Here is a 14,517-nt window from a genome sequence, read left to right on the forward strand (position 1 = left end):
TTCATTCTGATTCAGTAACAAACAGGAGTCTCGACTCAGGACAGTAGTGGCTTGCGCTGCACAAGGACAGACCTGTCGAACGCCAGTGTGAAGGTTTAACCAAATTTATTTTATTTCGTTGCTAATTGCACTCTCCAGCTACAATTAAACTACCTGAGTGCAAGAATGACCTCAGGACACACTGTGTGGGACCAGCCCAGCCCTGCTAACCTACCACAGAAGAGACTAATTTGTCCTACTTGTGCCCTTGCGGGGCCTGGCCTTGCATTCCTTACAGGAAACCAGTTGGTTGGTTTCACTGGGAGTTTTTCCTCCCATAGGAACTGCAGAACTTGGCCCCTAGAACAAGCAGATCCATGAAAACGACTCCTCTCCCTCCCAACACACACGCATGCACACGCGCACACACACACACACACAATTTACATAAGCCCCCCCCCCAAAAGAAAGAGGGATCCAACTTGTAGCCTGATGGACAACTGCTCTACAGAAGCCTCTGTATTTGGTTACGAGTCGAGGCCGAGGAGGCCGAGCCACAGCGACCTACGGGCTTGGTCCAAAGCCCACGGAAGTCAATGGAGCGACTCCCATCAGCTGCACAGGGCTCTGGACCGTGCCCAGCATACAGTGCTTGATTTGGACATTACAATTAAAATAATACAAAGAACAATGACCGCTGAGATTTCCAGATGAACGGAGACACACAAACACATACCCTGGAGCATGAAAGGAAGACAAACTCTCCAGGCATTGCCGGGTGGGCCGCTGCGCTGCTACCGAATATGCCTGAAGCAAAGCATTACTTGCACACCCACAATTGGCCTTCCGACGGTGCCATCTGTACCTGTGAAATGCTAGGCTTATGGGCAGCACCTTTCCATCGGTCCTCCGCTTCCCAAATTTCCAGGGTGAGACGTCAGCTAATAGCAGCAGCACTCCAGTTGGTATTTCAATGTTAATTATAAATGAGCCCAACAGTAAATGAAATCATGGCGTCTCCTGCTAGGTGCTCTTTTAGAGTTGGCCTCATTTGCACTTTGCAGACTTATGGGAAGACACCTAGACTCAAGCTCTCCCCCCACAAACCAACAGCAGAGTTAGGGCGCTGCTACGTGCTCTACAGGGCTGACTCTCTATACAAATTAAAACTAGATTTAACTCCAGGGAGTTAAAGGTCTACTTCCCAAGAACTGAAATGAGGTTGGCTTGTTAAGGATATTAGTTCCTGTCCTGAAATGCGAGGATATGTGCTGGAATTTGGAACAAGCAAAAGATCTCTGCTGAGTTCAGTTGTGCTATTAAAATACAAAAGCACTCACATCTTCATAAGGTTTGAAACACTAAGTAACAACTAGTAGAGGGGAAAAAATAAAACAGAGGAAAACTTGTACAAAAGATATTTAACCAGGACAGCACAAACTCTGTTCAATGACATTTGAGGGCCACAAAATCCAATTTTTCACATTCTACAAGGACGGCAAATTTTGCAGCTTCGTTGAAGATGACAGCACTGTTTTGGGGGACAGCAAGTTTGTGCGCCACCTGGAAATTGGCCTCTGGGGCTTAACATTTCTCTGTCTCTCTCTCGGAAAGGTCAAATCCAAGAGCATCCACATTTCAAAACCAAAACATCAAATCTGGACAAAGATCGTCTTCTGCATGCCAGAAACATGGAATCCAATGGCAAACTTCCATGTTTCAAATGCAACAATCCCAACATGCAATCTTGTGCGTGAGAAGAGATCTCTTTGGAAGTAAAAAATGAAACATGGGCTTTTTGCTTTTTTTTTTTTTTTTTTGTAATTTGGTTTTTATAAACAGAGAGGACTGGACAGTACTGAAATCAGGGTTGGCACCAGGGATTCCCCCCCTTCTAAATTTCCATCACGCTTCCAGTTTTTAACAAGGGGAATTTGCTGAAAAAAAAAGTCATATCCCAGAGAAAGAGGAAGAATTAGGCACAGGAGAGAGACTGGTAATGTGTTTAAAAGGGGTCATTCAAGAATCGCATGTGCTTAAAAATGCTCCTGCATATTCCATTGTGATTCTTGCAAAGTGCACGTATAAACCTTGCCCTTTTGCTAATACAGGGAATGTTTGGCACAGACAGACAGACAGACAGACAGACCACCTATACTCACAAATCCCGTTTCCTCACAACTAAACCCCTTCCCTTTCCTAAGAGTGCATGACTATAGAAATTACAGCTACTTCACACTGTGTGCTCCATTCCACGTCCTGAATGAGGGGCCTGTTTATTCTATGAATATTGCACTTATCCACTCATTGGATTTTTCTTTTTTCTTGAGAATGCAGATTATTTGGAAAAAAAAGACTAACGAAAACTTAGTAAGGTACAACACAGGAAATTATGAATTCTTAACAAGCTACCTACAGAGATCTAAAATTAAATAGTACTAGTTCTACTCTGTTAATACTAGTAATATGAAAATAATGAATGCTTTATCAATTTCCCTTGTTTCTCATAAGTGATAAAAAAGCAGTAACTTTTTTTTTTTTAAATGAGGAAAGCAATGGATATATATTACAATAAAATATGCTGCACTAAGATCTGAAAGTGATTAAAAAAACAATTATATAATGCCTTCGTCAAGATTTACAGTACTGCTATGGAAAGAATCTCTTGGGTTAGGCTGACAATCAATTTCTGTTTTTAGTCATACCAGCAAGGAATTGGAGCAATTCCACTTAGACTGGTTTAAGTTGTAGCAATTTAGGCCCTTAATTTGAATGACAGGAAATACAGAATAATTATGGCACACTTTTAAAAAAAAAAATGGACTTACAGTCAGTGCGTACGAGTCAGGCATCGGCAGTGTAGGCTGCAAACCATTTGCATGGAGCTTGGTGCTGCCAGGTGCATTGCAATGAGAGACAGCCACGAAGATCTAGCCAATTAATACAAATTGCCTTCGTGTAAGAAAAGCTTAAGAGTTACTTTTTTCATCATCATTATTCTAAAGGGGGAAAAAAATGGAGGTTTTTTTGGAGGACAAAAGGGAAAAATGGGAATTGAAGTTTTCAGGCATTATATAAACCTCAATAACGAACTCAGAAGTGCTCATTATTATTAAAGTTGCAGTATACAGCAAAGCCCAAATCATTTCACATTTCCAAATTTGACTGTACTTGGGATTTTGGCGGTTTCAGCTCCAAGGTTTTACCCTTGGAAAGCACAGCTGGCTGATCAAAGCCATCTATTAGCCCAAAAGAGCAGCAGCACCAGCTTCTTCTTCCACTAGAGGACACCCTTTGATTTCACAGAACGTTTCTTCAGTAGCTCGCCATTGTTTTTTTTTAATTTACTTTAAAAATAAAAGCTTTTCTTTTATTCATAACAGTACTATTGATTTTGGTAGCATGTTAGAAAAAAAGTGAGGTGCACGTTACATTTAAATACTGTTCTTGGTCACAGTGTCAGTTTTGGGAGAAAAAAAAAAAAAAAAAAGCAACCCAAAAACCAAAAAAACTTAAGAGGGACATTAACTCTCTTTAAATTTTGTATAAAATGAGCTAAAATGCTATCTTCCCCCAAATCACCTGCCAATTCTAGCCTTTACAATCTTTCTTTTCTTTTCATTGAAAATTGTCCCTCCTCTATTGCTTTGTGAAAGGTCTCCACGCTCAATAGAGGAAGGTGGCTGGCTATTTGGAGGCAACAGTGAAACCGGCTGCGCTCAAAGCGCTGTCCACTAGCAACCTAGAAACGTTTCCGTTCTAGTGATCAACATCCGAGAGAGAGGGTCAAGAACAGAAGCAGCAATTATTATTATTTTCCCTTTTTGAATCGACCCCTCAGTGTAATTGCAAGGTACCAGCACATTCAAGCACAAGCTGCATCTAAAACGTTACTGAGGCACCTGGATGGACACTGGCTCAGGCTCATTTCTAGACTCTGATGCGTAATGCTACCTTGTTGAGCACACGTGTGAAAAGGATCGTTTAGGTTAGATATTAGGAAACACTTTCTTACTAGGAGGATGGTAAAACACTGGTACAGGTTACCCAGAGAGGTGGTGGCATCTCCATCCTTGGAGGTTTGAAGACCTGGCTAAACAAAGCCTTGGCTGGGATGATGCAGTTGGGGCTGGTCCTGCTTGGAGCAGGGGGGTGGACTCGATGTGACATCCTGAGCTCCCTCCGAACCCTATGATTTATGATAGCCCTAGACAAAGTTTGGTACCCAACAGCACTGCTTCCTCTGCCAAGCCTCCGTTAAAATGCAAAGGAAGGGCTACAGGAGCAATCGAGTTGCTCACAAGTGGTGCTGATACTGCAGAAAAATCTTGTAATACATCAGCGTTTGAACGGATGGATATATTGGGACCAGGGCATCCTAACAGCCTAGCTTAATGAGCTGCACCACTGGTAACTAATTAAGATAAAGCCATTGATAGCAGGTGCAGCAGGGAATATTTAGGGTACTGGCCAATGGGGAGGAACAGGACAGGATAATTAATTGCAACATGAACTACAGGTTTAATTCCCAGGGTTTTGTGAAATCAGCATGGCACCCAAACCTTTGGGCCCAGTCTCATGAAGATGATGAAATGCTTAAAAAACACAATGCCCAACTAGAAGGGAGGGCGCCACCCAACCGCTGAGACCCTTTCGGTCTGTGGCCGTTGGCTTGGTGGGTGCCATGTGAACGCTCAATGGGCCATGCCTTGCAACCAGAAACATCGTCACCTTCCCTTGCGGGAGACTGAAGGCATGCTGTGCTGTACTTTGAGGGGCGAGTGGCTCAGTGCAGAAGCTTTGGGAGCTGTGCTTTGTGCTTCTCTAGGACATGACAGCGTGGAAGTGTTTTTAAACAAACAAATTTTTTTTTTGCATATTTTAAATAATTATAAATAAATTTAAATAAATATGTGTGTATGTTTTTTTTTTTTTTTTAATGACAATTATATACTGCACCTTTAAATAATGCACTTAGTTCTCTGCGTTGGCTTCCATTTCTGTTTCTTTTATTGGTAAAGTGCATTAATTCAAAATAATGAACCACTTCCGCATCATTATTGTTAAAATAAATCATAATATTAATACAAGTCACTAAGTCGCTACTATTAGTACTGCAATCTAGCAGATAACTCTATGTATTGCTCTATTTAATACTGTCCAGCAGAAGAATATAATACTTCTATTATAATCTCACAAGAGCTCCCGCAGTCTTTAATGGCTGCTACTATATTAGTACAACTAAAAAAAATGGGAAGAAGCACGAGAGAGAGGGCTGCGAAGCCTCCGACAGACATCCAGTAAGATGTGGTTAACTGGATATATACATACATACATACATTATATATAAAGACAAAAGGTCCAGGACTCTGTACCTTTCAATATGGGCTGTCGTGCAGCAATGCTTTTCCTGCCCATCACCGCAACTTCTATCGCATCCCAACCCAGCGCCCTTCCCCACCCGCTCCCCGGCCAAAATGATACAGGATGACGACAGAGCTCTGTTCACAACCCTTGACGGCACCTTTTTCAGTGAACAAAGGGGTATCCGCCATGTCTGCGGCAGTAGCTATTCCCAATCCCACGCCACAAAAAGAATAAAAGACGAGAACCACGTATACATTGTATATTCTTTTTTTTTTTGGCAGAGTAACAACCCCCCTCCCCCATAACACAATACCATCGTGCTATTTTATGACAGCCCTGGTTTCCAGCTAATTACGCTCTTCATAGCCTTTATCTTCAAATCCCAAGCGAGAATTGGAATAAAGTTTCGCTGGAAAATAAAAAGGCCGCGCATCATTTTGTGTAACACCAGTAGTGAAATCATTGCCTTCCCACCCCCATAAACAGGACACAAAACGTGGCCCATTATTTAACGAAGCCAGACACTGGTCTTCTATTAAATGGTTAATAAGCCCATTAAAAAAAAGTCAGAAGCAGGAGTTTCTCAAGTACAGGATAGAGTTAGGGGCTGAAGTGTGTGGTACTAGAGTTGGCTACCTCAAAGACAACTCTACCATCCAAGCCTCTTCTGAAGGATGCATCTCTTCATTCCTCCACCACACTGTGTCATGTTTTCAAGCATTAAAGTTATTTATAACATGAAAGAGAATGGAAGAAAAAGAGGCAGCTTTCTGGTTAGCCACATTTGAGGCCTAACTGCTTTCTTATTAAATCTATTTTTGAGCCTGAAAATCCCAGTCGCTTTCTCCAGTCCAAATGTACTTTTTGGATTCAAGTGGGAACAGAAAGGCAGAACCGACTCCTGCTTTAATTTTCAGTTAAGCAGAAAAAGTCTTTTTCTGGTAAACCAATTGAACAAAAAACAGAAAAAAACCCAACCCGACCCCTAAAATGAACATCAAAAAATACCCCACACCTCAAAAAAACAAAGCCAAAAAAACCCCCAACCCCACACCACACAGACTGCACAGAAAAGACAACACACACACACCAACAATTCCCCCAAAATATACAAATTAAAGATTGTGCAGACTGAAAACAATGGCTTTTTCTTCTCTTTGTAAACACTGATGTTGCAAAAGGTTACGGCTGTTTCTAACGTCTACCTTTGTGGGCCCTGCCAACAGTCACCATGCTCCGCTTTGGGTCTAAGAGCGAAGTAATGCATCAGATTGAGTTTTCACGTTCAAGGTCTCAGAGACATTTTGTTGTAGTTCACGATGATGCCAGTTTGTAGAAACCCAACTCTGGAAAGAGAGCCAATGTGGACCTCCGGGCAGGGATCACCACACTGAACGAAAAAAAGGACCTCCAAAATAACCATGATGCACAAAGGGCGAGTAGGCGGGCTCGTGAGCATCCAGTTGGCACAAATGGCCTTAAAAACATCTGGAATCCCATCTCAAGGGCCTAGATCTAGAACAAAAGAGGAAGCAAAAAACCCCCCGAAACCGAAGATCTCATGAAAGCCGTTTCTGGAATAGGGCAACAACAAAACGCATCTGCAAGGTTAGAAACCAAATCCCTCCACGACGAAAAGGCTCCAACTCTGGAACAATCGGCTCTTGAGTGAAAAGTGAGTTTCTAGACGGGGTTGGGGCTCCTCAATTTCTGAATGTAATTCCCATCTGCTTACCCCAGTCAAAGTCGGGGAGATGCATTCAAGACTCCTGGATGGTCCACGTACAGAAAATAAGGAGAGAGGGAGCCACTTACATCTTGTTTGGCACTGAACTCCTCAAGTAGACACATCAGTTCCTTTCCCCCACACAAGGCACACGTTTGGTTTCCTACCATTATTAAAGTGGAAAAGGTGGGATGTCATACCCTGTTACACACAAGATTATTTAACAACTCCACAAAAAAAGCATTCATCTATGCTGCCCCTCCTCTATAAACGTGTCCGAATTGCTTCCAGCAGGTCAACTCCCAAACTTCTCCAGAACACAGTGACTTGTCCTCGGCATCGCTCGGCCAGTCGGTCCTTTTGTACAAATCTAGAGCACAGGGAAATGTCTTTTTGTGTAGCAATAATGTTTTTTTTTTTCCATGTGTACACAGCAGGAACAGTATAAATTAGGGAATTTAAAGGTATTACAACATTAGTTCTTTTTCTCCAAATAGTTTGAGGGCACCCAGCCTTTAAACGGTTTCGCGCCATCCATGATCTGACAGTACCACCAGCCATTTGGGTTCCTTTCTAGGACCTCCATGCACACGCCTTCCTGAAACCCTGCAGTCTCCTCATCCCCCTCGTAGTCTGCAATGGAAACATAGATATCCTTGAGATTGTTGTGGATGAACTGAGATTTTTCAATGGGCTTTGGCCTGACAGTGGACACCGGGATCCCATTTCGCTGGCCCGACAGGTTGGAGGTGGTTTCCGATTCCTCCGTGACGGACCGATCGGCTGGCTTGGCCTTGGAGTCGCCGGGCTGCAAATGGGTACTGCTAAAAGACGCGTTCCGGCGGACAACCCTCAGGTGGTCTGTAGTCGTTAGGGATTCGTTGCGGCGCAGGGAGCATGAGATGTTACTGTCCTTCGGCGGTGGGGAGACGAACACCGACTGTGGCCTCACTGCCAGTTGTCTCACTCCGTTCCTCATTTTGACGGGCCCTGATGTTTTGGAGAAGCCGCCAGGAGGCTTACTTGGAATAGGAGGCGTTGCTCTTTTGCTCTGGTTGATGGTATTCAAAGCCTGGACTCTCTTCTCTATCTTCTCCAAGCTGTTCGACTTGCTTTCGTTCCTTCTGTTCCTGGCATCGGCCTCTGTGGCTGAGGTTTCTCGCTGCTGGTTATCAGCAAGAGCCAGATAGTGGGAAGGGGCCCACCCTTCCATGTCTCCATATTTAAGGTACCACCACCCACTGGCTTGCTTCTCTAGCACTTCTACTTCCACTCCTGCTGGAAAGCAGATTTCAGACTCCTGCACCTTTTGGTAGGCATCAGTGGTCACGTAGAAGCACTTGGAGTTGTTCTCTTGCTCAGTCTTGATGGAGTGGTTCGAAGAGAAAATGCCATGGGAAGGAGCCGTGATGAGATCTGCTGAGCTTCTCCTGAAGGACTCTTCTTGGTTCTCGGAAGCCGTATGGGGAGGGCTTTCAGACTCCTCGCTTCTAGATCCTTTAAGTCCACCTCGAAGCTGTCCAGTTGGCCTCAGCTGACGCCGTAAAGTGCTGATGTCCATTTTTTCTTGGCTTGAAGAATCTGCCTTATTCAGGAAGGGCTTTGGTCTAACTATCGGCTTTGCTCGGATGGAGGGGCTCTGGCCAGGCTCCTTCTTGACACTTGCTTTGGGCATGCTACGCAAGCCAGCATCGGAGGCTGACCTGAGTTTTGTCTCCTCGTTCCTGGAATAGTGACATTTTCCAAGATCGGGCTGGATGTTTTTGTCAGACTTGAGCTTCACGAGTGACGATTTGGGAGAACCAGAACACGGAGAGTTCCTTCGGATCAGGGAGAGCGAGGAGCTTTTGAGGGAATCCGAGTCTCCGCTAGATTCTTTACTTGATAAGGCGTCCTCCAGGTAAGGTCTGAACCCCTCGTTTTCATAGATGGTTTCTTCTTCGTGGGCAACGTCCTCTGAAGACTCACCGACTTTGAACTTTGCCCTCTGGAGGGACGATGCAGGGGAAGGCTTGAGTGGCTGCAACACGCGTTTTTCCAAGGCGCTGTCTTCTCGCTGGCACTCGTTCACTTCAGACTCCGAGTCGAAACCGAAGGCAGGCACATCGTACTCAGGCTCCTCATATCTGGGCTTCTGTAGGGAGTCCTGGGCTTCTCCAGAAGACATGGTCCCGGGAACTGCTCCTTCTTCCGAGTCTTTTGGTTTACTGGGCGGTGCTGGGGGAGGAACTTTGGGCCGGGTCAGCGTGCTAGTTCTTCTGTTTAAATTGGGCTTCTTCCTTTTATCGATATAAGATGCAGGTGCCCATCCTTCTTTCTCTCCAATCTGTACGTACCACCAGCCACCAGAGTTCTTTTCAATAACCTAGGAGAAAGGTTAATACCATCATTAGTCTAGAGAAGTAATTAGTCAAGTTTTTTTAATTAATCTAACACTTCTACAATGCTTTGCAATGGCTGAGCATTATCAGCCATTGCAAGGCCATTGCCACGGCAAAGCACCCCCACACCTGACCTCCTGCTGCAGTCTTTGAGCTCACCTCTGCTTTCTGCCCTCCTCGAAAGCTTATCCCATCCGAAATACAAGACTGGAACTCCGCAATAGTGTAGTACTCCACTTCTACCGAGGGCGGTTCTGGTGGCTTAGGCAGCTGGAAACCCTGTTTCAAAAAAAGCAAATTGTTAGTGAATTAAACAGCAATAGTGGGCTGAAGTGGTCAGTGCCACCTTCTGGGCACTACTCGGCGAGCTGTACTTCCTACCCTTAATTTACCTCCCAGCCATAATCACCAGACTTACTATAATGGAAGTTAATACCTGGGATAGCTTTCAGAGCTCTGTGCACTGCTAGTAACTCCTTCACCAAGTATAAAATACTGCTTTCCATCCGAGTTGGCCATTCTGGTCACACCACTGCTTTGTTTAGCTTCATTGGTCATTACCAAATGGCTTAAGATACTAAAGGTAAAAACAGGCCTATGAAGGCCTCTGTCTCCAGATTTCACCAGCTTTAAGTATTCAGAACTCATTGGAACTGCATGGGATCGGTATGCGAGATGCTAAAAGCAGTCAAGAACTGCTGTCCATCTGTCAAAATTAAAACCATCCCAAACAAGCAGGGATCTAATCATCACCATGAAGTCTAAGTGCCGCTCCCACTAACCCTCGGCAGAAAGGACTCATGCCACAAGCACTCGCTTAGCTAAAACAACAAAAGGGAGTCAGGAGGACATCAGGACATAGGGCCAAAGTGCCTAATTTCTCTATGTAGCCAAGAACCAGCAATTTCTCCTACATGCTCTTTACAGCTTTAGGGCTGCTTAATGAAAAAGTTTCATGGGAGCTGCTTTTAATGACAAACAGGGTGAAACTCCAGGCTCAGCACTTCTAGAGCTGCCATTGCCTTAAAGCTCCATTGACCGATATGACAGTATTGAGACAAAACATGTCAGGGCCCTGGAGAAGGAACTGAAGGGGTGTTTTCGTCTTTAAAAGACCAATGTATCACAGCAACAAAACGCAGCTGGGATACAGAGGTCTGATGCGTGCAGATCAGCCACACGCAGAACTGGGAGATGCAGCCCGGACGCTGAAGAAAGGAAGCTAAATACCGTACATTATTAAATGCACGGCTCATTTCATCTCTAAAGCATCCCCGTCATAAGAGCCACGCATCATTTCAATGCAGGGTACACGAGGCATTTAGAGGTGGTGCTTGACACCTCTTACCAATCCTGCTTTGCTGTGTTTCGACTATCCATCTCAGCACTGTAAATGTGAAAATATAGCATGATGAAATACCACAAAGTGTCTTTGGACTTTAAGATGGCTGGGATTAAAACTGAGCTAACAGGAAACAGGGGACACACTTGACATTTCACATGTGTTGTTTCTAGCATACCTTCCAACACAAAGTCCAACTGAAAATAATCAGTGAAAAATGTCGGGAGAAAAACACTACACATTAGCCAGGTTGAGCTCTTCTCTGGATTAAAACATTAGGATGAGAAATCAGAGATGAAACACGTAACACAAGACAACTGGGAGATTCATGTATGGCACATGCCTGTGGGCAGAGTTAATTCAAATACACATAAGGAGGAATGACCGGGGCGCTTCCCTCCCATTTCCACTTCCACCTGATCACCCAACTTCGGCAAAGAATACTTGAGAAAGCCCTTATTTTTATGAAAAAAGCCACAGGATCTTTAATGGCCATACCCAACAGAGAACGGCAAGGCCTTGGCCTTCTAAAAAAAAAAAACTCAGTCTACGTTACTTGGAAATATAAAGGACTTAATCCAGATTGTGTAGTCTAAAGAAACTTAACCGGTTTCACCAATTTTTTTGGCCATCTTCTCTTCTGCAGTGATCAGCTCAGCATCTGAATTTTAATGCTGGCCCTCATCGCGTACGATACGAAACCAGACTGATGCGACCTAGCCGGTAAAGGTGTCCCGACACTTCCCATCCGAACCCTTTTTCCATTTAGGAGGCCGTCTGGTTTTCATGACCCAATTTGAATTTCCTCCTTATAATTTTTGCTCCCAGAACAATTAAAAATGAGGGAGAAGCCTATTTGCAGATTCAGGGGGGCAGGAATCTCATTAGTTGGTAAAGTTCTCAAATATGCCTTATCTCGGGGCAACTTTTTCAAACAAACGGTTCTTGAGATTAGGGCACTTTGTACCAGAAACTGGTTGGCACTTTGCTGAGGAGTCTGACTGCATCTCGGACCATGGACAAATGAAGGGAAAGGGTATCTCGTAACAATGCAGTTACTGTTTCTATACTCTTGCGTTTGGGGCTGTTCCTCCTCAGTCCTTGATGCTGTTTATAATTCAGATAAAGCCATTTCATACTGGGCAAGGTTTTGACAAGAGCTGTTACCCCAACAAGATGCCGTGAGCTCACAACAATTCTTCAGCAAAGACTCCAGGCTTTTCTATTCAAGGACTTTGTTTCCAGCTTGAACGGCAAGACCAAACACTGCTGCACATTTGCCATTACATATGTTATTCCTTCCAAGGTCTGAACCTACTCTCTTGGGTAATTAAGGATCTAAAATTGGGTCTCATTGTTCCTATTGGAACAAACCACAGCACACAAAAAAAATTGGCTCCCGAACTGGATGTGCAACATTCAAAAGGGAGGTTTATTCCAACAGAAGAACAACTTTTGCCTGGGAAAAGTTACTATTGGGGGCGATGGGAGAAAAGGTTTGCATGCACAGGCCAATACCACAGAAGTGTTTTGGGGGAAAAGCTACAACCCCCCCCCAAGAAAATTATAGGAATTTATATAAAAAAAAAGTTACAGACAAGACAAAACAGCATTCCTCTCTCTCCCATTTTCATGCTCCCAGACTGGATTATTTTAAGCGAGAGCTGCACTGGAGAAGGGAGTAGAGGATTCACAGAGCCAAGTGCAACATGAAGATGCAAAGCAAAGTCTTCCAGAACATGGGTTTGATTCTGCATTGCACGCAGCCTGTTTTAAAGCGTCTCCATAAGCCCTGCACGGGGGAGAGGGAATGCCCAGGGCCTGCTGTATCTACACAATTATTGCAAGGTTTAAATATAAAAAGGCAACACAAACCAGACTGGATTCTCTGCGCGGGGGAGGCCTCGTTCTTAGATTTGGAGAGCCTACGGGGTGGGGAAAAAAGAAGAGTGCAAGAGTTAACTTGACTTAGGTTTAATAAACTGCACTAAACTAAAATCCTTCAAAAATTGCCAACTAAGAGAACAGAGATACTCAGGTGACTGCAACCATTTATTCCACAATTAGCAAGTTTCCAAAGGCCGCTGCTACACAGTCTGTAGAAAATAGCGGATTATCTTCTCTCCTGGACTGACTCCATTGGCTTCGCTTGGAGTGGGGCCAGCAAGGAAACTGGCCCTGTGTTTAGTTTCCCCACGGCTGTCAGAGCAGTAACATTCATGGTGTGTTCTGCCATAGGACCTCTGACAGCTTCTTGCAAAGGCCAAGTGGGAACATTTCCATTTTACAGACTACGCAACCGAAGCCCAGAGGTTAAAGTGACTTAAAGTAACAGCAAGCAAACAAAACCTAATGCCCCGTGCCAATGCTGAGACAGGCCGGTTTTAATAGGATTATTATTTAAGGCACTCCTGTTACATTGTGCTCTGAAGGACCGCAAAGAACTGGCGATAACCTTAGAAATCTGCTCCCTACGACAAGTTAAACCAGGGTCGTCTTGGAGCTGGCGAAAGGAAGCCGTGCCAAGGCTGGCGAAGTGAACAAGGCCTGTGCTCACCACAAACCTATGTCCAAATCGTCCACCTGAATCTGTATGGGCAGGTCCCTCTCACTCGCCCACTTCTCTATGGCTTGCCTTGCAGTGTTGCCACTAAGCTAGGGTTTTCCAGACTTGGCATGACGTGGGCCATAAGTCGGCATACGAATTCTCAGAGCCCCACCTGCCCTGCCATCTCCCTTTGCTCTACCTCCATTCCCAAACAGGATCACCCAGCACCCCAGCAGTGACTTGCTCACGCAGAAGAGCAGCGCTCGTTGTAGCTCTCACCGACTCGTAAGGCAATTTAATCAGTGGAAAAATCAAAGAGGACAGCTAACGGGGCAGGACCAGCTACCTCTTCTTGAGCCACCAGCAAGTACGACAACCCACCAGGGGAACCTGGAGCAACCCGCTGCGCTCATTCCCGTCTTCTGGAGGAACACGGCTGCCTCCAAGGCTATCCACATTTCCTTGGGCTTCAGGAAGGGGTAGCACAAAAGAGTAGCCTGTTAAATGTTTGAATAAAGTTAAGTGTACTGTATGGTACACAGGTCAAGCACAAAGTTTCTGCAGAGGCTTTCTGGGTGGAGAGTATGTGGGCATTGGCATCAGAACAGATAAGCTGTCTCCAGTAAATGATTTTGTGGGAGAACCTTTCCACTATATTAAGGATTTCTAGCAACTCCCATCAGAGTAGACCGAGTCTGGCTGCAGCTCAGGATCAGACAGAATCGTGCCCTTCTCGTTTTATACCAGTCACGAAAGCAACAAGTCAAACAGGGCCCTTATAGAGCCAAACTTCCAGGCTGCGATCCTGCCCTCTAGAAAACAGCCCTGACTTGCGGCAATGTGATCTGGGTCGAGGTCACTACAAAAGGGCTGGACTATTCCAAGTCTCCCCTTCAGCTCCTAAGATGCCCGCAACACCCAGATAAATAAAACTTCACGTGTGAATGAAGGATGGGAGCCCAGCTCCCGCACTGCCTTACTTATTTGCGCTCTTTGCGGTGCAATCCTTGCTACAGCGGGGGATCCCTGAGCCAGTTTCGAAGCCTGCTTGTCCGCGGTCATCATGGCGTTGCCGTTCGAATCGTTGCAGAGGATGGGCAAACTGATTTCTTTCTTGGTGATGTGGGACTCTGCCGTTTCATTTTCCGCTTGGGTTTCCTTATCGCTGGAGGGC

At 44.9% G+C, this 14,517-nt stretch overlaps 1 protein-coding gene across 1 annotated transcript in view; it reads right to left on the reverse strand.

Annotated features, from left to right (window-relative positions):
* Nucleotides 1-501: 501 nt before the first annotated feature.
* The window catches only part of SH3PXD2A (SH3 and PX domains 2A), a 304,812-nt gene continuing 290,796 nt past the window's right edge, over nucleotides 502-14,517 (reverse strand). The window contains 4 exon segments of the mRNA XM_025201204.1: nucleotides 502-9,437; nucleotides 9,613-9,732; nucleotides 12,671-12,720; nucleotides 14,324-14,517. The exon segment at nucleotides 14,324-14,517 is cut by the window's right edge and continues 12 nt beyond it. Of these exon segments, the coding sequence (XP_025056989.1) occupies nucleotides 7,548-9,437; nucleotides 9,613-9,732; nucleotides 12,671-12,720; nucleotides 14,324-14,517 (2,254 nt within the window). The 3' untranslated portion in view covers nucleotides 502-7,547.

This window comes from Alligator sinensis, unplaced genomic scaffold (genome assembly GCF_000455745.1).
Source record: "Alligator sinensis unplaced genomic scaffold, ASM45574v1 scaffold61_1, whole genome shotgun sequence".
Lineage (NCBI taxonomy): Eukaryota > Metazoa > Chordata > Crocodylia > Alligatoridae > Alligator > Alligator sinensis.